Consider the following 20,614-nt stretch of genomic DNA (forward strand, 5'->3'; position numbering starts at 1 on the left):
CTTCCCTGCAATTACACCAAGTCATTAATGAAGTAAGTGTAGCCACTGGGCATGACAAGACTTGGATGTACAATATATTATACTATTATTGAACAGCTGCATTGCAACTGTCATCAAAAAGAAATTTGAATGTTTTGGCCAGGACAAAACAAATCTATTGTTTAGAAGGTATTATGTGATAGTAAGAATAAATTGATTTTACAAGTAACAACTCCTTTTGAGTAAATGGCTTGCCAGACTCCCCATCTAAGCAGCTTTGTAACAAATATGTGTATATAAGTAGGTAGACTGGTAAACTTTTTTTGTGGACTACAAATTTTAAAGCAGGTTAGCTTTATATATAAAAATCTTGTTGAAACAGATTAACATTTTATTTATATATATATATATATATATATATATATATATTTGATTTGGTTTTACAAGAACTTAACCTAATTACTTTATTTTATTGATTTATAACATTTTACTTTTATTTTCTTAATTACCTGCTGCGTCCACAAAGGCTCAAGTTGGGTAGAAAAGCAAAACAGTAAAATATCAACTTGGGAGTGTTTATATCAGAACTGTTTGTGAATGTCCATGGGAGGTGGTAACTTTCCATGGCTATTCTGTCGTATTTAGTCCACTAGATGGAAATGATGGCCCCTACATCTATTTATCACATTTTATCCTATTCCTCCCATCAAGGAATTTAGAGCAGTGTGAGATAAAACGGGAGATAGTGACCTGCCATGGTCGCCCAGTATATTTCATAGGCAGCAGGTTAGTTTGGGGTCTGAGGAAAGGTTGTATGACATATACAGCTCTGTCTTCCAATAGAGAGGAACAGTTGTGGAGTTCAGGAGGAACAGCTGAGAGGCAGCCACCACTGCACACCAACAGCTGCCACCTGAGGCAATAATTTCATTCTGCCTAATGGTAGGACCAGCCCTGCCTCTAACTCGTGAGAGTTTTGGTAAAGATTAACAAAAAATGGATATCACCATCATGCCCTATTTGTGAATTGTGGATTGTGAACCACAGAACCACTGTGGATTGTGGTTGGCTACTGCTAGTAGACAAAATGGCATTCTGTGGATAATTGTTCTAGCATAGCAATTCTTATATCATGAACATTCTGTATTTTTCCTGTTCAATGGAACTTTGAAAGATGAAATGACAATGAGATATACTGTTGCATTATTACCTGTAATAGAATGCTACCCATAATTTTCCTGGCAGGCCAAAGAATATTTTCCAACCTCGAAAATAAAAAGGTAGGTTTATTTGTTAGATGAACAGTCTAATCTCTACAGTATATAGATATATGTTTTGTGGAAAGTAAGTTGAATAGGCTCCTACCCAGTTAGATAAAGCCCAAAGTTGAAGAATAACTCAATTAGCTATCTGTCTTATTTGGAGATAACTTAGAAAATCAGATTCTTAGGATGGAAACACATTCAGGGTTAAAATGGCAGCCATCTTTTTTTTTTTTTTCTCATGCAGCATAAACCTGTTTTCCCCCTGCCTTTCCTATATAAAACATAGTAGCAATTTGAATACACCACATTTGCCTGAGGCCACCTTTAAAATAAATATTTAAGTGACGCACCTATGTTTATTCTGTTATGTGTTCATGCATCACCCTCTTAAAAACCAAACAAGCAAACACAAAAAGCAATATCAAAAAAATTGCAAAAATACTTTGGGGTGTGGAGGGGGTGGGTTACAACATTATAGTCACTGACCTTATCAATACTGTACACTGCTAGCTTCTACTGCAACCTCACAGAATCAGTTTATTTTCCTTGAATTAAGTCTGGGACAGAAAAATAACAAACCTAAGCAAGTGTGCTTCCACACCACTCCATTCAGCTCAAGCATCAAACAATATTACATTTGTATATAAACTCATACATTTTCAATGCAAAAGTTATTGCTTGGGTCTTGAGAATCACAAGCAGGAGGAAGCTCGAAGAAGGGAACTTCCCTGTTTCCTCTTCCCCACACCCACTGAAATGCTTCTTCAAAGGGTCAGGAGACCCACCTTAACAGCACAGAATAGAGCACCATGGCTGTTCAAGAAGGGGGAATGGCCCAAATGAGATGGAGGCACCATACATGAGTGAAGTTTTGCTCATCTAAGATGCCTCCCCCACCTGATTTTGGCCACTCCCTTTCCACTGCATCCCTCATGTACCATATCCTGCCATTCAGGAGGGTACCTTGAGCCTCTGGAGAGGCTTTTTGGGGGTGCAGAAGATAAAATGTCTCATTGAATGAGCTTGCTTCTACTCCTGATTCACAGGATCCAAACCACTTTATATAGAAAATTAGGTGAACTGAAGTAGTTTCCATTAGGGAATCTTCATCTGAAATGGAATGAAGCCTAACTTGTCTCATGGCTAGGCAGAGAGAACCACTGCATGGGAGAGAGGGAGCAAGGATCAGCCTGGTACAGTAAGGAGGACAAATGCAGATATCTCTCCTGGATCCCAGGCATTTTAGCGTAACTTGAAATAGTTGACAAAAAGATCTCCCTTGCTGCTGTGATAAAACACACGCACACACATACACACACCCAAGCATATTTCTGAGCAAGGAAGGTCGTAACAGAAAGAGCAAGGGCCCAACACTGAGTTCATAGAAGGACCCTGAGATTCATGATAAAAGGAACACAGGGAATCTGAGAGAATTTATTTATATGGACAAAAGCCTGAGGAAAAGCATAAAAGCAGAGTTATATGGCCTTTTATATACCTTTTGGAACAAATGGTGCTTTGAAGTTGCCAGTTCCAAAAGAGGAATACGAAAAATAAATTTTTCTTGGAGTCCAGCTTAGGCAGAGCAGAGAAACAGCAGCCAGAGGGAATACTGTCAGCATATCATAAGATTATGGAGTTTATACTGGACTTCTCAAAATCACCTCCTGCATTGCTTTGCAGTAGTAATGAGCACTTCCCAATCCACAGGTTCTATTTATAATTTTACATGGAAGTAGCAAATATTATGATAGCTTTATTGCCTGTATTTATATAACAAGCCAGGAAGTTTATCAGGGCCATACAATATGAATTTAGGATCAATTTTAAAGTAACCAGTATGCAATATAATCTTACCCCAGTAGCATTCCACATTTATTTATTTATTTATTTATTTCATTTCTATACCGCCCAATAGCCGAAGCTCTCTGGGCGGTTCACAAAAATTAAAACCAAACAGCACACAATACCCAACTTCATATTGATTAAACTGGGCCCACTGCCATTATACATTGAACACTAGAACAACACTTATTAAGGCTTTCATATAAGGGGATGCCCTATGTACATAACAGCATAAATTCATGAATTAAAAGAAAATGACATTTGAAAAACAACAACCACTGCCTGACAGGAATCTGTGAGTATGGGGTTTCCTCCCCCCAGAACTCGCAAGAAACTTTTGTTCCTTTGCTGGGCAGTCCCATCTATGAGGTTTCTTATTTATCCCAAATGCTTATATTTCAAGGCCTAAGGAACCACTTTAACCTCTGCCACTTTAACTCAGAGTTTCCACAAGATGACCATTTTCTTCTGTCACCAATTCTGTTAGAGTACTTTAAAACCTCCTAGTAGCTGGTATAAGAAGCTTAGGCATGAGATGGGCACCATCACTAGAGATAAGATAAACTATTTAACAAGGGAGAGAGCAATCCTCTGGCCGCTAGACAGTGTCTAGACAGCCATAGTATTTTTCGGTTTCTGGGAACTGAGCTCGAAGCCAGTGCTCTGAGGTCAGTTCCCAGAAACTCGACTCCCCTCCCCCACCTCCTCATAGGCGGCGCTGTTCATCCCCATCTCCAAACTCATAACTGCAGTGTGGAGCGGGCGAAAAGGGGGCATTCCCGGGAGCGGGAAGGAGGCTGTGGAAGCGTGGTTATGACGTTTCCTATGCCCCATCCAGGCTCCCCCCTGCCCCGGTTGGATATGCCCCAGCTAGACAGCCAAAATCAGCTATCTAGCCACAAATGCAGGGCGGCCGGAGCACAGGGGAGAGGATCCCCTCCATGCTCTGCCCGCCCTGCATTGGATAGTCGGCCACCTCTGAGTTTGGAGGCAGCCGACTATCCCCATGGGATTGCACCCTTAATTTATTAAAGGGATATTTTGTACATAGTGACAGTTCTTAAGGACTCAAGAGACACTGTTGCTATTACAAGCCTCTTAATTACTTCTTATACCTCAGGCCAAATTCCCTAAATCTCCACCCCAGCCAAACAACCAGGTCCAACTTCTGGGTATAGTCTTCCTCTGACATCAAAGCTCATCCTGTCGTATTTCTGACTGCTTGGACAGTTTATCTGGGTTTTACTGCCTGCTTGTATACCCTTCTTCTGGCAAGATTTTAGGGCATTCTCCTAGCATAACACAGACACCTGCTCCCTACTCCTGATCTTCACCAGCCACGTAAGGTTATCCCACAGAGAAGGAATAGCTTAATATTCAGACCTTAGCTATTCACTTTCTCCAGCCTCCTTCCATCTCCCTCCGAAGCGCCCCAGCTAGACAGACAAAAAAGCCCATCTAATGAAAAATGCAGGGTGGGAAGACAGGGAGGTGAAGATCACCTCCACTGCTCCTCCCGGCCTATATAGGATGATCGTAAGCCTCCGAGTTTGGGAGTTTACGATCATTGAGGGCCCAGTTGATAGGATTGTGCCCTTAGGGTCTGTAAAGGGGAAACCTTTGATTCCAAAGTTAAAGAACAACTCCATGGAATCATAAAGAATAATAGATAGATGAAGTGATTAGGATCATCAGTTCAGTAAAAATGTCAGTTGAGGTGTAAAATAGGAATAGAACGGCTGTTTTACATTAATTTGGTGAAATGTGTGGCAAATATTCATTACTGGTTACATTAAAAATGTACAAAACAGGACTAAGCAGCTGAACAACATACCCTGTCATTGATCTTTCTGATACTCTAAAATCTTCAAACGAAATAGCTGCATACATAATATGGCTGTTCTGCAGAACTGTGACATGCAAGGAAACAAGCTCTAGATTGATTTTCTGCTTTGTGGATAACTTTGCATTTAACTGTTCACAATGATAAAAAGGCACATGTTGTCTACACAGTAGATGTATGTTATACCTGGTGAGAAATGTAATTCTAGTTAGCCATATAGATTTTACCAATCACTGCAAACTTCATATTCTTCTGTACCGTCAGAGTAACTTGAGATAAGAAAGCACAGCTTCACACTTTGAACTTTATATAGTGGTCTGTCATTCTCTGAAGTACAGAAAGTAAATATAAAGTGTTTTATTCTCTTTGCATATGTGAAAGAGACTCTGTAATAACATGGTGGAGGTGGTGGTAGTACAACAACAATCATTGATATTAGTGCTTCAAAAATAGATGTTAGTTTAATGTTAACATTTTGGAAACAAAATTGGAATTTGTATCTTGTTTGTTCAAACAGATGCATCACAAAAGTTTTTCAAAAGTTAAATACATAGAATAGAGAAACCATTAGCTTCAATGTTAATTTCTTATTAATTACTGCAAGCCATTCAGTCTGTAATATGTGAATTTACATAGGTTTAATTCCATTGACTTCAATAATGCAAAACTTTTTCGTGTAGTACTTTAGTTTAAATGGTTTAGGTACTGCAACTTACATTTAATAGCTTTATGGCATTATACTAAAATACAATACATGATTAAACATGTCTTGCAACTTACTCCATTGTAAGGGTAAGGCATATAATGTATCAGTCAGTTATCAGCAAATTACAGGGCAAAATTTTCATTTTGTCCTCAACAAGTCTACAAATATTTTCTTTTTCTTTTAAAATTCACGATTCACTACCTAGATAGGTAATTGAGGGAATTCCTTTTTTTTTTTTACTCTGGATCTCTTTAGGGAAGCAACATTTCATATATGTGACATCTATAGAGAAGGACAGCATCTTGTACTATTGCACCATTTTTAAATAAACTTCACTTCTACTACTTATCTACATGGAAAATATGAAAGGCAGTGTCAGTGCCATACGTATGTGAACATGTGGTTTCAAGTACTCAAGGTGTTGAAAAATGTGTGGCTTAGTTCTTGAAGCTGCCTGCTTACTGACTTTATTATAAATCAAAATCACAAGTATGTAGGAAAAGTGCTGTACATGTGTAAAAATAACTGAGAATAACAGTACCATTAATTGGATGAACAGGGACCAACTGTACATTGGAACAATACTTCAGTCAAAGGCACTGAAATGTTTTGTAGATTTATATTTATGCACTGACTTAACGACTTTGTTTAATCTGTGTAAGAATGACCACTAGTATTTACAATATTGTACACTGAAATACATTTACAGTAGTAAATTTGCCAGGCCATATATTCAAGCATTACATGTACATATCTCATATGAGATCTTCAAAGATTTAATTAATTTGTGCTGATGTTTGAAATACATATCCAAGTATGAGTCACAGAACAGAATGCATTTAAGTGCAGAACTGTATCATTTTAAAAACGTCAATTTTATTTATTGTTATAGTTACATCTTAAATTTGGATCACATTACATTGTTCTTGTGTTAAATAATTGCAGCTGTCACTTGCTTTACTTCAGCCCACTACTCTGTACACAATTCTCTCATACACATGACCAGTGGTGTAGTGGGTCCAAGGCTCACAGGTCAAAGCACCAGGATTTTTTTGTATTAGCCAGGACAGTGATGTCATCTGCCACCCCACTGAGGCTTCCCTGTTCTTTCTGAGCTTAGCTGCATCCTCACAGTAGCTGGTGGGAAAATGGACTTTGCAAACAACAATATATTGTTATGAGCTATTCCGGTTGCAATGCAAAGTATTTGGGGGCATTTTGATCTCAAATGGGTAATTAAGACCCCCAGACAGAGGTGTTTTGAGAGAGAGAGAGAGAGAGAGAGAGAGAGAGAAAGCTGCCTGGATTTTTGAATTCTCCTTGGGGGCATGGCTATGGGAACTGTCATGATGAGTGCCTGCACTTCAAAATTTACTGTTACACCACTGCACATGACAAATACACTTACCCAAACAGCGTATGAGTAATGCAAGCAGTGAAATATAGGAACTCGTTGTAAAATGCTAACACACTGATACAGCCATTTGGTGCAGGGATGGCAGAATCCAGTTTTCATATGCAGCTCTACTCCCCACCAGAACCATTCCATTCACCTTGAGGGAGGGGACAGGTCGTTTAAGCAGGCCTTTGTATTCAAAATGAACTGAGCAATCCTGAAGAAGTTCCATATATAGCCATTTATCTAAATTAAATATTATTTCATTAATTTAAAATTCAATATAAACATAATTGTTAAAAAGTCAGTATGCATGGATTACTGACTTATTCTGAATTCTGGGGAAACATTATGATGCCTTTTATTTAAAAAAGACAAATACTTGCCTGTGGCAATAATCATGGAGAGTTTCCCACTGTGGTATTCATTTTTTTCCGTTTAAAACAGTAATATGCTGCCATTTTAATGAAACCACCAGATGTTTGAAAGAAATTTCCCTTTTCTTATCAATATTTCAGGTAGTTTCTGGTTTCCTTGATAATACATTCTTGTTCACTGTGCAACCCATAACAGAAAAATACTTTTCAATTTTCTTCTGCAAATGGGAAAATGGTTCTATCTTGAGCATAAGTAATACACAGGGGGAAGCTCTCTGGTCTTATTAAAAACCATTTTCCAGACTGTCTCCTTTGACTACTAAAATGGGTTTACTAAGAATTAAAGATGCATGTATATTATCTAAACTAGCTTTGTAATGGATGGTAAACCCGTACTGGTATTCAGAGATAAGAAACAGCTGTTCTCAGCATTTGGATTTTTGCCAGAAATGAGATGATGGGTCTTAGAGCCGAGTTGTAATAGGTACCACATATTTTGTCAACTCAGATTTATGCAAGACCTGCACGATGGGCAGCCTCAGCACAATCTATTGAGGGAACACTAAATCCAATTATGCAGCATGTCACAGAATTGTTTGTTATTCCAAAGCTTTTAGTTCCAGTGAAGATGACTGCTTGCCTTCATTTAAAAAAATCAAGAATAATTTGGTATGTAAGATTCTGGGATAATAAGTTTCAACTTGAAACACTGTTGCCCATATTAATTGAGAAAATAGGAGACTTCATTAAGGGGTATAACAACCTATATAACAAGATACCTGGATGCAGAGGGAAGAGTGGGTTGGATCCAGAGTTAGTTATGCTTAGAGTAGACCCATTGAGATCAACAGAACTTAAGTTAGTCATGACTGACTTAGGCCCCATTGATTTCAATGGGTCTATTTGAAATATGGCTAAGTCTGGATCCAAACCAGGGTAGTTTTCAGATCTTGAAGAACATGGAAACATATAGTCCAAGTGATCCATTCACTTCATATTTTAAGAACGGTTGTCCAAGATTTGTTTGAAATATAAAAGACAGTTATAGCAAAATACATACGAAAATACAGTATGAATGTATGGAGCCATTTTGTTTGCAAGTGTCAAATCCCCATGATTTGCCTGTATGATGTGCAGAGTTGTTACATGACAGCTGCAGAAATTCCACAGCTTGTGTCCAATCCTAAACATTTGTTTACTGGGGCAGTTGTTAGGACTGCTCCAAAAATTACCAGCATGAAAGAGAAACAGAGAAATGCTAAGAAAAAATGTTGTGATTTTCTTGTTGTGTTATTCCTACTACAATAAATAATTTAGGAGCAGCATAAGACACGCTCCAGGAAAGCTTAAATTGGGTTTGAGCCAAATCATTATTTTATTCTGCAATATAGAAATAAAGTGTTATATCAAGATGTTGTTAAAAACTGAAGTTCCAGTGGAATAAAATATCCCAAGCTCTGTATGTTAAAAGGAATTCTGGAATTTTTATTCAGACCATAATACCATGCATTGCCATTATGTGAACTGACACTTTACCCATTGTACTTGATCCTTCCAAAAAAAGTTACTACAAAAGTGTTTCATTAGATTTTGCATATGATGTGGTGTTTAAAGTGGAATTCTTTAGGGAGAACACCCTGTTTAGCAGCATCCATGCACATCAATACATTATTTTAATGTGATCACACTGGTATCTTCATTATATCGCTTTCATTATAGGCTTTCATTATTAAAGCCTGTAAAATGTAACAAAAGGGGCCTGTGGCACCTTAAAGACTAACTCCCCCAACTCTAAAACAGCTACTCACCAGCAACAGGCCACATAACAAGAATATAAATACAGGGACCAGACCCTGCAACTAGGGATGGATGGGCACCCCCACTCCAGTCTGGGTTCTCAGGGCGCCATCCCAAATTCTGCCCCCGCTTGCACACACACACCCCGGACCTGGGCTTGAGATTCCCACCGCTTGCGGAGCTGGCACTTACCTGGGACCCATCACAGAGCACCGTGATCACCATTTTGCAAAAAAAAAAAATGATGATGAATGAGATATGCGTACATCTAGTTATATGCAAAATGGTGCCATGAATATGCAAGATTACAGGCCATTTACACCTGTAATCTTGAATATATGGGCTATTCATGGCACCAGTTTGTGTACAGCTAGATGTGCACATATCGCAATCACCATTTTTTCACAAAATGGAGATTGTGGTGCTCAACGATGGGTCCTGGGTGAGTGGCGGCAGTTCAGCGAGCAGGGGGGCGTTCAAATAGGCGCAGGGGCTTGGCAGGCATGGCCCAGGGGTGTGGGTGGGGTGGGGTCCGCCAGACTTCCAGACCAAATCAGGCGCCCATGCCATCCTTACCTGCAACAAGCTCAGATGCCAGCTCTGTCCCCATATCTACTTTAGAAACATTATTACAGAACCTAATAATCTCACCCACAACATTAAGTGCTCATTCACTTGCTCATCTTCTGGTGTGATATATGCCCTCTTCTTTCAGCAATGCCCTTCTGCATTCTACATAGGGCAAGCAGGCCAGTCTCTACAGAAAAGAACAAATGGACACAAATATGACATCAGAAATGGCAGTATTCAGAAACCAGTTGGAGAACACTTCAACCTTCCAGGGCACTCTGTCACAGATTTTAAAGTTGCCATTGGGGAGCAAAGGGAGATTAGAGTGAGAGACTGCTGAATTAGAATTTATCAACAGGGTTAGTTCCATTGCCAGAGGCTTGAATTCAGATGAAGGATTTTTATCACATTATGGAAGCAATCCTGTGACCCCTAGACATTATCTGAGGGGCCATAGGATAGTAGGGATTCCCCCCTCCAAGGCTGGAGACAGCACTCTGACCTCAGAAGGGGGAGTCAGAAATGCAACCACCACCACCCCGGCCCCTTGCAGCCGGCAGAGAAGAACTGTGCCAGCTAGCCTCCAAGTTCAGAAAATTGACCATGGAAGGGAGAAAAGGAGGTGTTCTAGCAGGCAGAAAGGAGAGTAGACCAGAGAGGCCAGTATATGAGCTGGATTCTAGCCTCCTCTCCCTGTTTGAAGCACTGTCACTATATGGGCAAAAAAGGCTATCTAGCAGAAAGCACAACGATTGGAGGACAGGGAAGCAAAGATCTTTTGTCATAAAGTTTATGACAAAATACATTTGTTAGTCTTTAATAAGGTGTTACAAGACTCTTCATTATTTTTGCTGCAATAGACTAAACTAGCAAAACTTTGGACCTTCCATTTAACAATGGAATAAAAAATGGAATTGTTCCTTATGAAAACAGTGTCAAAAGGAAATGGTGAACTGGTAAGTCTTTCCATATTTAGATGTAAACCAGGGTGTAATTTTGTTCAAGAACAAATTAACCAACTAAGAAGAAAATATGGAAGACAAAGCAGCAGAAAGTGGTGGCCACAGGAACCCTGAAAGTGTTTACCACAAGGCAGGCAGTGTGCTTCTTCAGTTTCTTATCTTTTCTCTAAGTTTAGTAGTTGAAGAGGGTTTTACATTTATCTTTGCAGCTGAATGAGTTCAATTTCACTCAGATTAGAGCAGAAATTTCCAAACAGCAGGTTAATCCTCCTTGCCTTCGTGGGCAACTGAGCAAACAGACCTATATCAGTGTGGCCAAGTGTAAAATTGTAATTCCAGAGGTTAATGTTGTCTTTCCTGTTTGCTTTGAACTTGACCTACATGTCTCTTTTATTTGATTTTATGTTTCGTTTTTGTTTTGTTTTTTGTTAACAGCTTCTGTCCAGGGCCCCTGGGAGAGGGCAATATCGCCAAACAAAGTGCCCTACTACATCAAGTAAGTATTAAAACATTACGATTAACTACTTGGGGCTAATTATCTTAGCTTGCCTTGAAACAACTATAACAATTCCACTCTTTTGGATCATACTGATTCATACTGAGTATTTCAAGTCTGCCCTCCATTTCCATCAAGAGCATAGAGAAATATACTACATGCAACAGCAAGAATTGTGAAGATAGATTCCTTGGTGTTAAAAGGCAGCATAGTGTCATACATTTAGAATCCAGTGAAAAGCCTGCAATTGTAATGATATGAATGTGTATTGGTCCTTTGTTTCATTTTTTATGTCTGTTCAGCTACCATTGCTTTTGTGGCAAGTTATTTCTCTGCTTGATAGTAAGAAAGAAAAACAATATTAAAAGATATTGCTCCAAAAATCCATCCCACCCAGAATCTGAGGCGGGAAAGGGGGAGAAAAGCATTTTTGAAGTGGAACCCCCCAACCCCCAGGCAGATCCTAGTTCCTTCCAAAAATGCTAGTCACACTACCATGGCTCATGTGGTGTTTTCACTGCCTAATTAAGTTGTAGCAGCTGTGATCAGGTATACAAAGCTGCCTCTTTCTCTTGTCAAACTAAAATAACTTATGTAAAATCGATAGTTGAATAGACATATTAGGGGGCTGACTTCAATCTGATATACACTGACCTGGTTTGGATGACATGGCAGCCCACCGTGGGTTAATTAACCCTCGGGGTACCACAACACATACCATCCACCCTTAGGACTATGCAAGCTCTGACCTGGGGTTGCCATGGCTTGTGTCATGCAAACCTGGGCGGCAAGGTTTATTTGAGGGTTAAACAATCTTCACATAACCCACGGCCTGTTTAGGGCTATGCAAGGTGTTGTTTAACCCTCAAATAACCCTTGCTGACCGGATTCACATGGCACAACAAGCCACAGCAACCCCTGGCCAGGGCTTGCATATTCAAAATGGCAGATGGCACGTGCCGCAGCTGCTCGTGGGTAAATCAACCCATGGTGGGTTGTTATGTCATGCGAACTGGCCCATTATGTAGTGCTGCTAGTTGGATGGCCAATTCATGAATGAAAAGTGCATCCAGAATTTTGTTCAGAACAAATGGGACATTTCCTGTGCCACACATTTAACCTTTATAGTTTATTCAACTTTTACTTTCACTCAAGCTTTTTATTTCTGGAGAGAGACTTTTTATGTATCTACTTAATGCCCTTAGGATCCCATAAAAACATGTCTTCCTCCTGGTTTACAGTCTATCACGAACATGGGTAGCAAGAGCTTTATAATACTAGACACTCTACGTTTTTAAAGTTTTTTTCTCATAATATATTTATTCTCCACAGCCTAAGCTGAAGCTCTTTGGGCAGTTAACAAAGTAAAGCATAAAACCAAACAATATCGAAACACGGTAAAACATAATGTAAAGCCCTAAAGTTTAAAACGACAATTGAATAAACCAAAGTAAAAACCACCAGCAGTGTAAGATCTAAAAAGCACTAAGAGTTTTTAAAAATACATTACCATGTTAAATGTGAACAAATAAATGATATTTTATTTGCAAGTTTTTCAGTTAGAGTCATTATTGCCATGTCAAGCAGCATTTTATATTTATCTTATATGATGTTCACATATCTTGCATATCGGTAGTTCAAGACTATTGAGTGCTGTTCAGAAATACAGAAAATGTACATTTTAAATTCTATTCAGCCTATGCATCACTTCTGCTGTAGACCTATTTTCATAATAGAAAGTATTTCTTTGATATTGGTCTTAAAGTACTCAAAGAAGTTGCTGTAAGCTTCTGGCCTGTACAGAAAGCAAACATTATCTCAGACCATTTTCTGAATTTGGACATGATTTTATGTTCCACAGCAACATAAATTGTTTATGCTGAACACAGGACCACACTGATAGATGTATTTCTTGCATATTTGATTGTTTCTGTGCTTTTTCCTCATTTTCTTCTTGATGCTCAAGTTTGTTTGTTTGTTTGTTTGTTTTCTTTTTCAACTCATCAGTTCCTCATTTTCAGTGACAGATCACTTTATGAGTTCATAAATCACAAAATAGTTGCTTCAGAAGCCTCAGCAATGTTGTCTTCAGTGTTTCACTACTGGCAGTATCAAGCCACTTCGTTTTGACAGGTACAGCTACATATTTATGTAGTTGATTAATTGACAACAGCCACCAGCCATTAAAGTTTCTGCATTGTGGTTAAACAGTTTCACTTTGCAGGGAGAAGAAAATAAATAGGGGCACAACAAAATAAGGGGGAGCCTACGACTTTATTAAGGAATATGATACAACAGCTATTAAGACAGCCTGGGGCTGGTTATAACTCTTTCTGTTACAATCTCTGGGGAGATTGGCACAAACAATAGACAGGATAGCCACCTGGTACAGTTCAACTCACCATTTATTTATGTGAATGGAGTAGGTGTGAAGTAGATTTCCAGGTAATGCCACCTACAGCCCCTGTTGGTTGTACCATACTTTACTACCATAGACATTACCACTTGTGGACCACTTAGCTTAGTGAGTGTCCTGCTTTCCTCCAGCTTTGTTGAATCCAGGTAGTTTTCCACACAGTTTCCCAAAACTGCTCTTGTTTATTTCTGCATTTACACTTGTCCGGCTGCCAAAGAAACAGGCTGGCTGTTAGCTACCTTTCTGCCTTGTGATTCCTAGTTGTCATGTTCCTTTAAACAAATATCGTACCCTTTGTGAAGTATTGTGTGCTGAAGGTGATGGTTTTAGACATTCTAACAAGAATCCCTAAACCTCATCCTAAGCAGATCATGCTTCACATAAGCTATATTCAGTGGCTTAATTACTGTGTCCCTGCTGTTTATGTAGTTATCTTAGGGGCTACATAAGATAACATTAGTTATCTTATGCAGTTATCTTATGTAGTTATCATATCTTAGAAAGTAAATATTGCTAGGTTGGATAGCAAGAAAGAAAGTAAATAGAATTGTAGGCACAATTCTATTCCCTTTCACTATTTCCCATTCTTCTCAGCAATCATATGAATGGATCTCCCTCTTGGATAACAAGCAAACTACTCAGAGGTAGGAATCAACGAATCAGTCTGTTTCTGGTGTCACCTTCACACCTGCTTGCTCATAAATTTGTCCCATCCCCTTTCTGCATTAATCTGTAAATTTAAAAAAAAATCTGCTCACAAATTCACATTTAAATACATATTTTAAAACATTCTTTCAAATGTGCATTGCTAAACATTTTTTTCTCAATATATACATTTTAAAACACATTTTGAGCTGAGAACTGATTCAAAACATTTGGGAAGTGCAAAACCTACAGATAACTAAGTTCCAATACACACAGTAGTCTAGGAGGTGCAGATTAGTCCAGGAGGTCAGATTGTATCAGAGTTCAGAAAGATCAAATTCCCAAGTATTTCTACTCTGAGCTACCAACTCTGAACAAGAGTCACTACCCTTCCATCCCTTATGCAACAGTGCTGTCTTTTCTCTGCTTTTTCTGATCCTCCTGCTTAATGTTGCTTCTATTACCTTGTCTCCCCTAGGACAGGATGCACAAAGTTGGGACCCACTGCACATTCATGCTTCAAACTATGTGAAGGACAAAAACACTACCTTTATGCACTATATATTCCCAGCAAATTCGGTTTGGAGTTTCTGTGTCCACCACTGGTGTTAATGGGCTATCAACTGGCTTCCCAGTCATTAAGCTACAGCTACTGTCACCTCCTAGGAACTCAAAGAAATGCTGAGCCATAACTTCCAAATAGTCTGTCTCCTGTCCCATGGTTAGGTGGGGTTCTAGGTGGTTTCCTCAGATATATCTTGTCATACTAAGCCAAGCAGGTCCAAGAAATTAGTTCTAAGGCCAGTGGATAACATCCAAATATTTCATCATGATAGAAGTTCTATATAGCTACACCTGAAGTTACCTGCCAGCTTTTGCACTTCCTAAATGTTCCAGCTCAGTTCTCAGTTCAAAATGCATTTTAAAATGCATATATTGAAAAAAAAAACCTTTAGAAATGTTCATACAGCTGAAGTACTACCCCCATATTAATGTTGTATGAAGATAGCCAGGTATTCCATGTTACCAGATGTCCTCTCCTGACATGTATACAACTGTACAAACATTCCAAGATTCATCTACCTAAGGGACCTTTGAACTTTGGCCATAGTGTGTCAAGGTGTCCTGTGTCCCAATGACACACACACATGCACACAGGTCTATTTGAAAAGTACATTGGGTTTTATTTATTACACAACAATTAAAATGTACAAATGATCAATCATAGGGAATTAATTTGTTGCGGTAATAAGGCACATACAAATTCTAATATGGACTCAGTCAGTTCATATAAGACAAACAGTCCTAGGCATATTAAGCATACAGAGGAGAACACAAAATGAATAGTACAGACATCCGTGCACAGGGTTTGAGTTGTGGAAAAATTAGCTTAAATGCCCGCTTGGAGACTAAACTGGGGAGTGCTGCGTATGGAAGATTGGGCTGTGGACATGCATGATGAGTCCAGGTTTGAAAGGACTAGACTGTGGTTCCAAGGAAGTTGTAGAAGCTGGGACTAGTCAAACTGGGGCCATAATGCTATCTGGTAAATAGAAAGACAAAGAAAAGAAGATTGGGAAAGAAGATTGCAAGGTCAGAGAAACAAAAAGAACTTACGGGGGTTTATCCTGATCTGCAGGTGGTACACAGAGGCTAGTCTTTGTGCACAGTCACCATGGTAAAGGCAGGATCTAACATTTGGGGCAGCTGATGTCAGAGCACTCACATCAGTTAAATTGGCTGGGCTTCCAACAAAAAGCTGGTCCCAAAAATAGAACAAGTTCTTACATATACTCACACAAGCACACAATAGGAAAGTGGGTACAGGGGTGGAGGCTACAATTTGTTTAGGGCCTGAAAAAATCTCTCCAGGGATTTATTTATTTATTATTTATTGCATATATCCCACCTTTTTTCCTCTTGCAAGGAACCCAAGGCAGCTTACATTATCCTCCTCCTCTCCATTTTGTCCTCATGACAACCCTGTGAAGTAGGTTGGGCTGAGAGTCTGTGACTGGCTCAAAGTCACCCAGTGAACTTTCATAGCCAAGTGGGACTAGAACCCGGATCTGCCGGCTCCCAGTCCAACACTCTCACCACTACACCACACTGGCTCTCCTGTTGGGGCCTTACTAAAAACCTTACTAAAAACCATGTGGAGAAACTGCTGCAGTTGTGGTGAAAAAGGAAGTGTCAAGAAAGGCTGCAAGTTGGTTGCTGCTTCACCTAGAGTGGGGACCTAGGCTGGCAGAATGGGTGTTCTGGGAAGGAGGGTTAAGGAGGCTCTTGGGCAGAACCCTGGTTTCCAAGAATTAAAGTGATGTCAGCGAAGGGAGTGAGAACCAACAGACATAGCCAGGAAAATTGGGCTTGTCACACAACAGGTGTGTATGATACCAAACCTCTTGGGAAGGTCAGGTACCAGATTTGGGCAAGTCGTTTCAGTGGAGAGGTGAGGGCCCAACAACTTGTTTGGAGCCAGGAACACTGAGTGTTGAAGCCCTGAGTTCTTATAGGGTCTTTAGAAAGGACACAAAAGAACACAGATTTTGGGCTCAATCTTAGACAAAACAGACAAAAGAGGGGAAGATGACTCTGGGGATAACAAACAGGCTCAACAGGACAGATTCCATTCCCCAAGCCTTGCTCAGGATAGACTAGATCTAATCAAGGCAGAAGCACTGCACCCAGTGGTGGGGCTCTCCACCCAACCATCATACTTATCTCTGATTATACAATGCCTTGGATGTGTGTGACTTTTTAAAAGTACTCTGAAAAAAACACAAACTTGCCCAGCAATGTCCTATGAGTTTTTAGTCTTAAGGGCATAGAGAGGCCTGAACAAGGCTCCTATTCCAAACTGACTGGGAGTCTGAATAAGAACACTTTTAGTGGGTGGAGATACATTGCAACACTTCGTTGCAGGTGCCACTTGGAAAAATATAAATGCCAACATTGTACAACCTGTTAGAATGCATCTTCCACTCTTGGCCATCTTGAGCTACTGTCACCCTTGTGAAAATTGCATTATAATCTTTTACTAGCTGTTGCATTCTGCAGGGATTGCTTAAACATTTTTATGAAGTTCATCCCATACAGATAAGCTAAATCAGTCCAACAGCTAAGATTACTTTTGCTTGTTCTCCAAATGATTTTTTTTAAACTCTGTGTTATAGAACTTACCTTTGATTACAAAGCCCATTCAGTCCAGGTAGTGCTAGCTATCAAGAGAAAATAAACAATTTATCATATGTGTGTCACTATAGAGAAGAAGTGCCTACATTGTTTAAAAAAAATCCTACTTTTTTTTTTCATCCTCTACATGCCGCTAGCCTGCCTACTTTTTAAAATGTTCATATGAAATTCTGAAGACCTCCCTAGATCACATCTTGTCTCTACTGTATAATGTACAAATAATCCCATTTTTCCTGAAGCTAATAATTGTAGAGGTTTGCAGTAATTTGAAGGCCTGAGAAAAGAAAAATATTAGCAGAGCAGAGTCCTGTCATTCTTTATTTTATTCATGGCTAAATGCCAAGGCTCAGCCCTGGAATAAATGAAGAATAATTGAAAGTGCCCCTGAGCCAGCACAGAGTGCATCAGTATGTCATATTTCCAGATAGAATTGAGTCCTGGTAACTTATTTTCTACCAATTAACCACTGCCTGTACAGTTGCCATCTGGTGCCACATGTGCATATTCCTGTGGCCATTTAACCATCACTAAGATTGTCAACTTCTTACATTTGCATGTGCAGATTTTGGGTGCTTCCAGATGAGGCTTTTATTGTGCAATCACCCTTCCTCGTTCACAGAAGTGTATAGGGGTCTAGACATTGCCGTCTTCCATTTGTAACCCTTGTGTGTCTTCCCACCACTTTTTCCATCTTTCTTCTTACTACAAAATAATGTGTTAAGCTGGGAAAGACTGAATAGCTGCACATTGCCTTTCAGCTGGTAGTGCTGGAGACATCCACCTGGAAGCAGAATCATTTACAGAAGCAAGACCTAGATACATAAAAACAAGAGACATAGTCTTGCCTTTTGCATGCCAGGTTGGCAAATAGCTGCTGGGAGGGAGGCACAGCTAGCCCCCTGTCACCAGTAATGCTGAGAAGGCATCATTTAGCTACCCGGAGTCTGTGGGATGAAGGAGGCTATAAGAAGGCTTCACACAATGTCCCTAGAAGCAGTATAGTTTGATGTCAATCGTACATTTCCTAATTGTCTCTTGGTAAGTGAACAAGGCCAAGTCACATTAATTTTATAGGTATGACTGTGGGTTCTGCCTGTGATCTTTTATTTATTATTTATTAAAATATTTTTATACTACCATTCATTCTTACAGATAATCATGCCAAAATGTAGTACAATAACGTAACAAGAAAAACAAATCAAAATCAATTTCAAAACAGTAAGAACAACAGAGCAACTAACAGACCAACACTTAAAGTGCCTGGGCAAATAACAAAAGGGTTGTAGTGTTGACACTAGTCATGCTTCTATGGGTAGGGCAATTCCACAGCTGGAGTACCAACATTTTAGAAAGATGGGTAAAAACACTTTGGAAAGTTCTGAAGTATGGTCATAAAATCTTTACACTATAAAGTTTATTTCAGCATCCAGTTTCCAACAGTGACTAGCCAGATGCTTATGGGAAGCCACAGCAGAGCATGAAGGCAACGACCCAGTGCTCAAAATATAGGGGGACAAGCCTCCTTACTTTTTGTGTTGACTTCTGATTTTGGAAGGCGGTGGGGGATATTATTTGGCTGAAATTAGAAAGGAGTCAGGGGTAAGGCTTATAGGTTTCAATACAGACTTCCAACCTCTTTGGCACTGAAGAGACCACTCTCATGGTTCACATACACATGCATACATATACACAGAGAGCAACTGATGTTTAGACTAATACTGTGTTTAAACCTCTAAGTCCCAGCAATACTTGCAACCATTTAAGGTAGGTCAGTGTTATCCATATAGTCTTAAAAGACGCATGGTGGGTGGGTGAGGCTCAAAGATAGTGGATTGCTTAAAGTCACTGAGGCTGCACTCCTATACTTACACACCTGGGGGTAAGCCTTATTAAACTCAGTAGGGCTTACTTATGAGTAGACATGTATAAGATTGTGCTGTAAGAGATTTCATGGATGAACTGAGATTTGACTTGCTCATACTGTTAGCAACTACGCTGTACGAGGTCTCATGAAAGAAGATACAGCAGCACTGTTTTGTTATTTTGTTTTCAATATAGCATTTATGAGAGTGAATATATCCACTTGTTTTCAGATACAACTGAAGATTTTAATATATTTTGTCTGGTGGTGATAGTGCTGCTGTATTACTACTCAAATCTGTTACTCGTATTTTTAAATTAAAGCTTCTTGAAACGCCAAACGCTAGGTCCTCAGTTACTAAGTTGCATGCAGGAAACTTGGAAATAGTAGGGAAGCAACATGAAATATGAAACTGCCTTATATCAGACAGACATTGATCTATCTAAGCCAGTATTCTTTGCTCAGGCTGGCATAGGCTCTCTGTGGACTCCAGCAGAGATCTTTCCAAGACCTGCTACCTAGGATCCTTGGTAACTGGAGTTGCTCTTGACTTGAGCTATGGGCTCTTCCACAGGTTAGCTATCATAACTTCATAGCTATCTCTGCAGCATTTGGGGGAAGGTAAGCCAAAGGGTGGAATGCAGCCAGCTAGTTGGGTTTTATATATCGATTGCAACTTATCAGCCAAATAAGCCTCTAGTGACATTATGATGCTACAGCCATCATATTAGGTAGGAAAGCCATCTCTCCCTATGGAAGCAGAATAAAAAAATCTACCATTAGACATCTGCAGATGTTCTTTCTATTAAATATATGCACCTTGACAATTTCCTGCTGCTTAAGACTTGAGGATTAATTTAAAAATCCTCACCTCTCTGGTAGTGGAAATAGGTTACAGGAGTGAGTTGTTGCTCAGATGAAGCCTTGCAGCCTATGTTCCTTGGCTTTGGCAACATCAGCTCCTATCTTTGTGCTAATCTCTGACTTTATCCTTTTTCAGTCTGACTCTATAATAATGCTTGTCTGCTCATCCTCATGCTGTGCATGTTCTTCCAACTGGATATGGAAAAAATCTGCAAAGAAACTGCATTATGAAATGAATTTTCTTTTCAGTACTTCTCACCAAGGAAATATAAATAATTTCCCTCCTAAACTTTTTTTGTTCATATTCAAATTATAGCAGTTCAGCAACTTTGTCCTCCTGGAGGAAATAATACCAGATGGATCCTCAGGAGCATGGCTATGCCTCCTTGATAAAGAT

General features: G+C 39.5%; 1 protein-coding gene across 1 annotated transcript in view; it reads left to right on the plus strand.

Moving 5' to 3' along the window:
• DMD (dystrophin) overlaps window positions 1-20,614 on the plus strand; it is a 1,907,270-nt gene that overhangs the window by 1,684,375 nt on the left and 202,281 nt on the right. The window contains exon 61 of the mRNA XM_084843968.1: window positions 11,176-11,236. Within this exon, the coding sequence (XP_084700094.1) occupies window positions 11,176-11,236 (61 nt within the window). The remainder of the gene's footprint in view (window positions 1-11,175; window positions 11,237-20,614) is intronic.

Source organism: Heloderma suspectum, chromosome 3, assembly GCF_057233095.1.
Source record: "Heloderma suspectum isolate Gila_16-S chromosome 3, 16-S_ref, whole genome shotgun sequence".
In the NCBI taxonomy this organism is placed as follows: Eukaryota; Metazoa; Chordata; class Lepidosauria; order Squamata; family Helodermatidae; genus Heloderma; species Heloderma suspectum.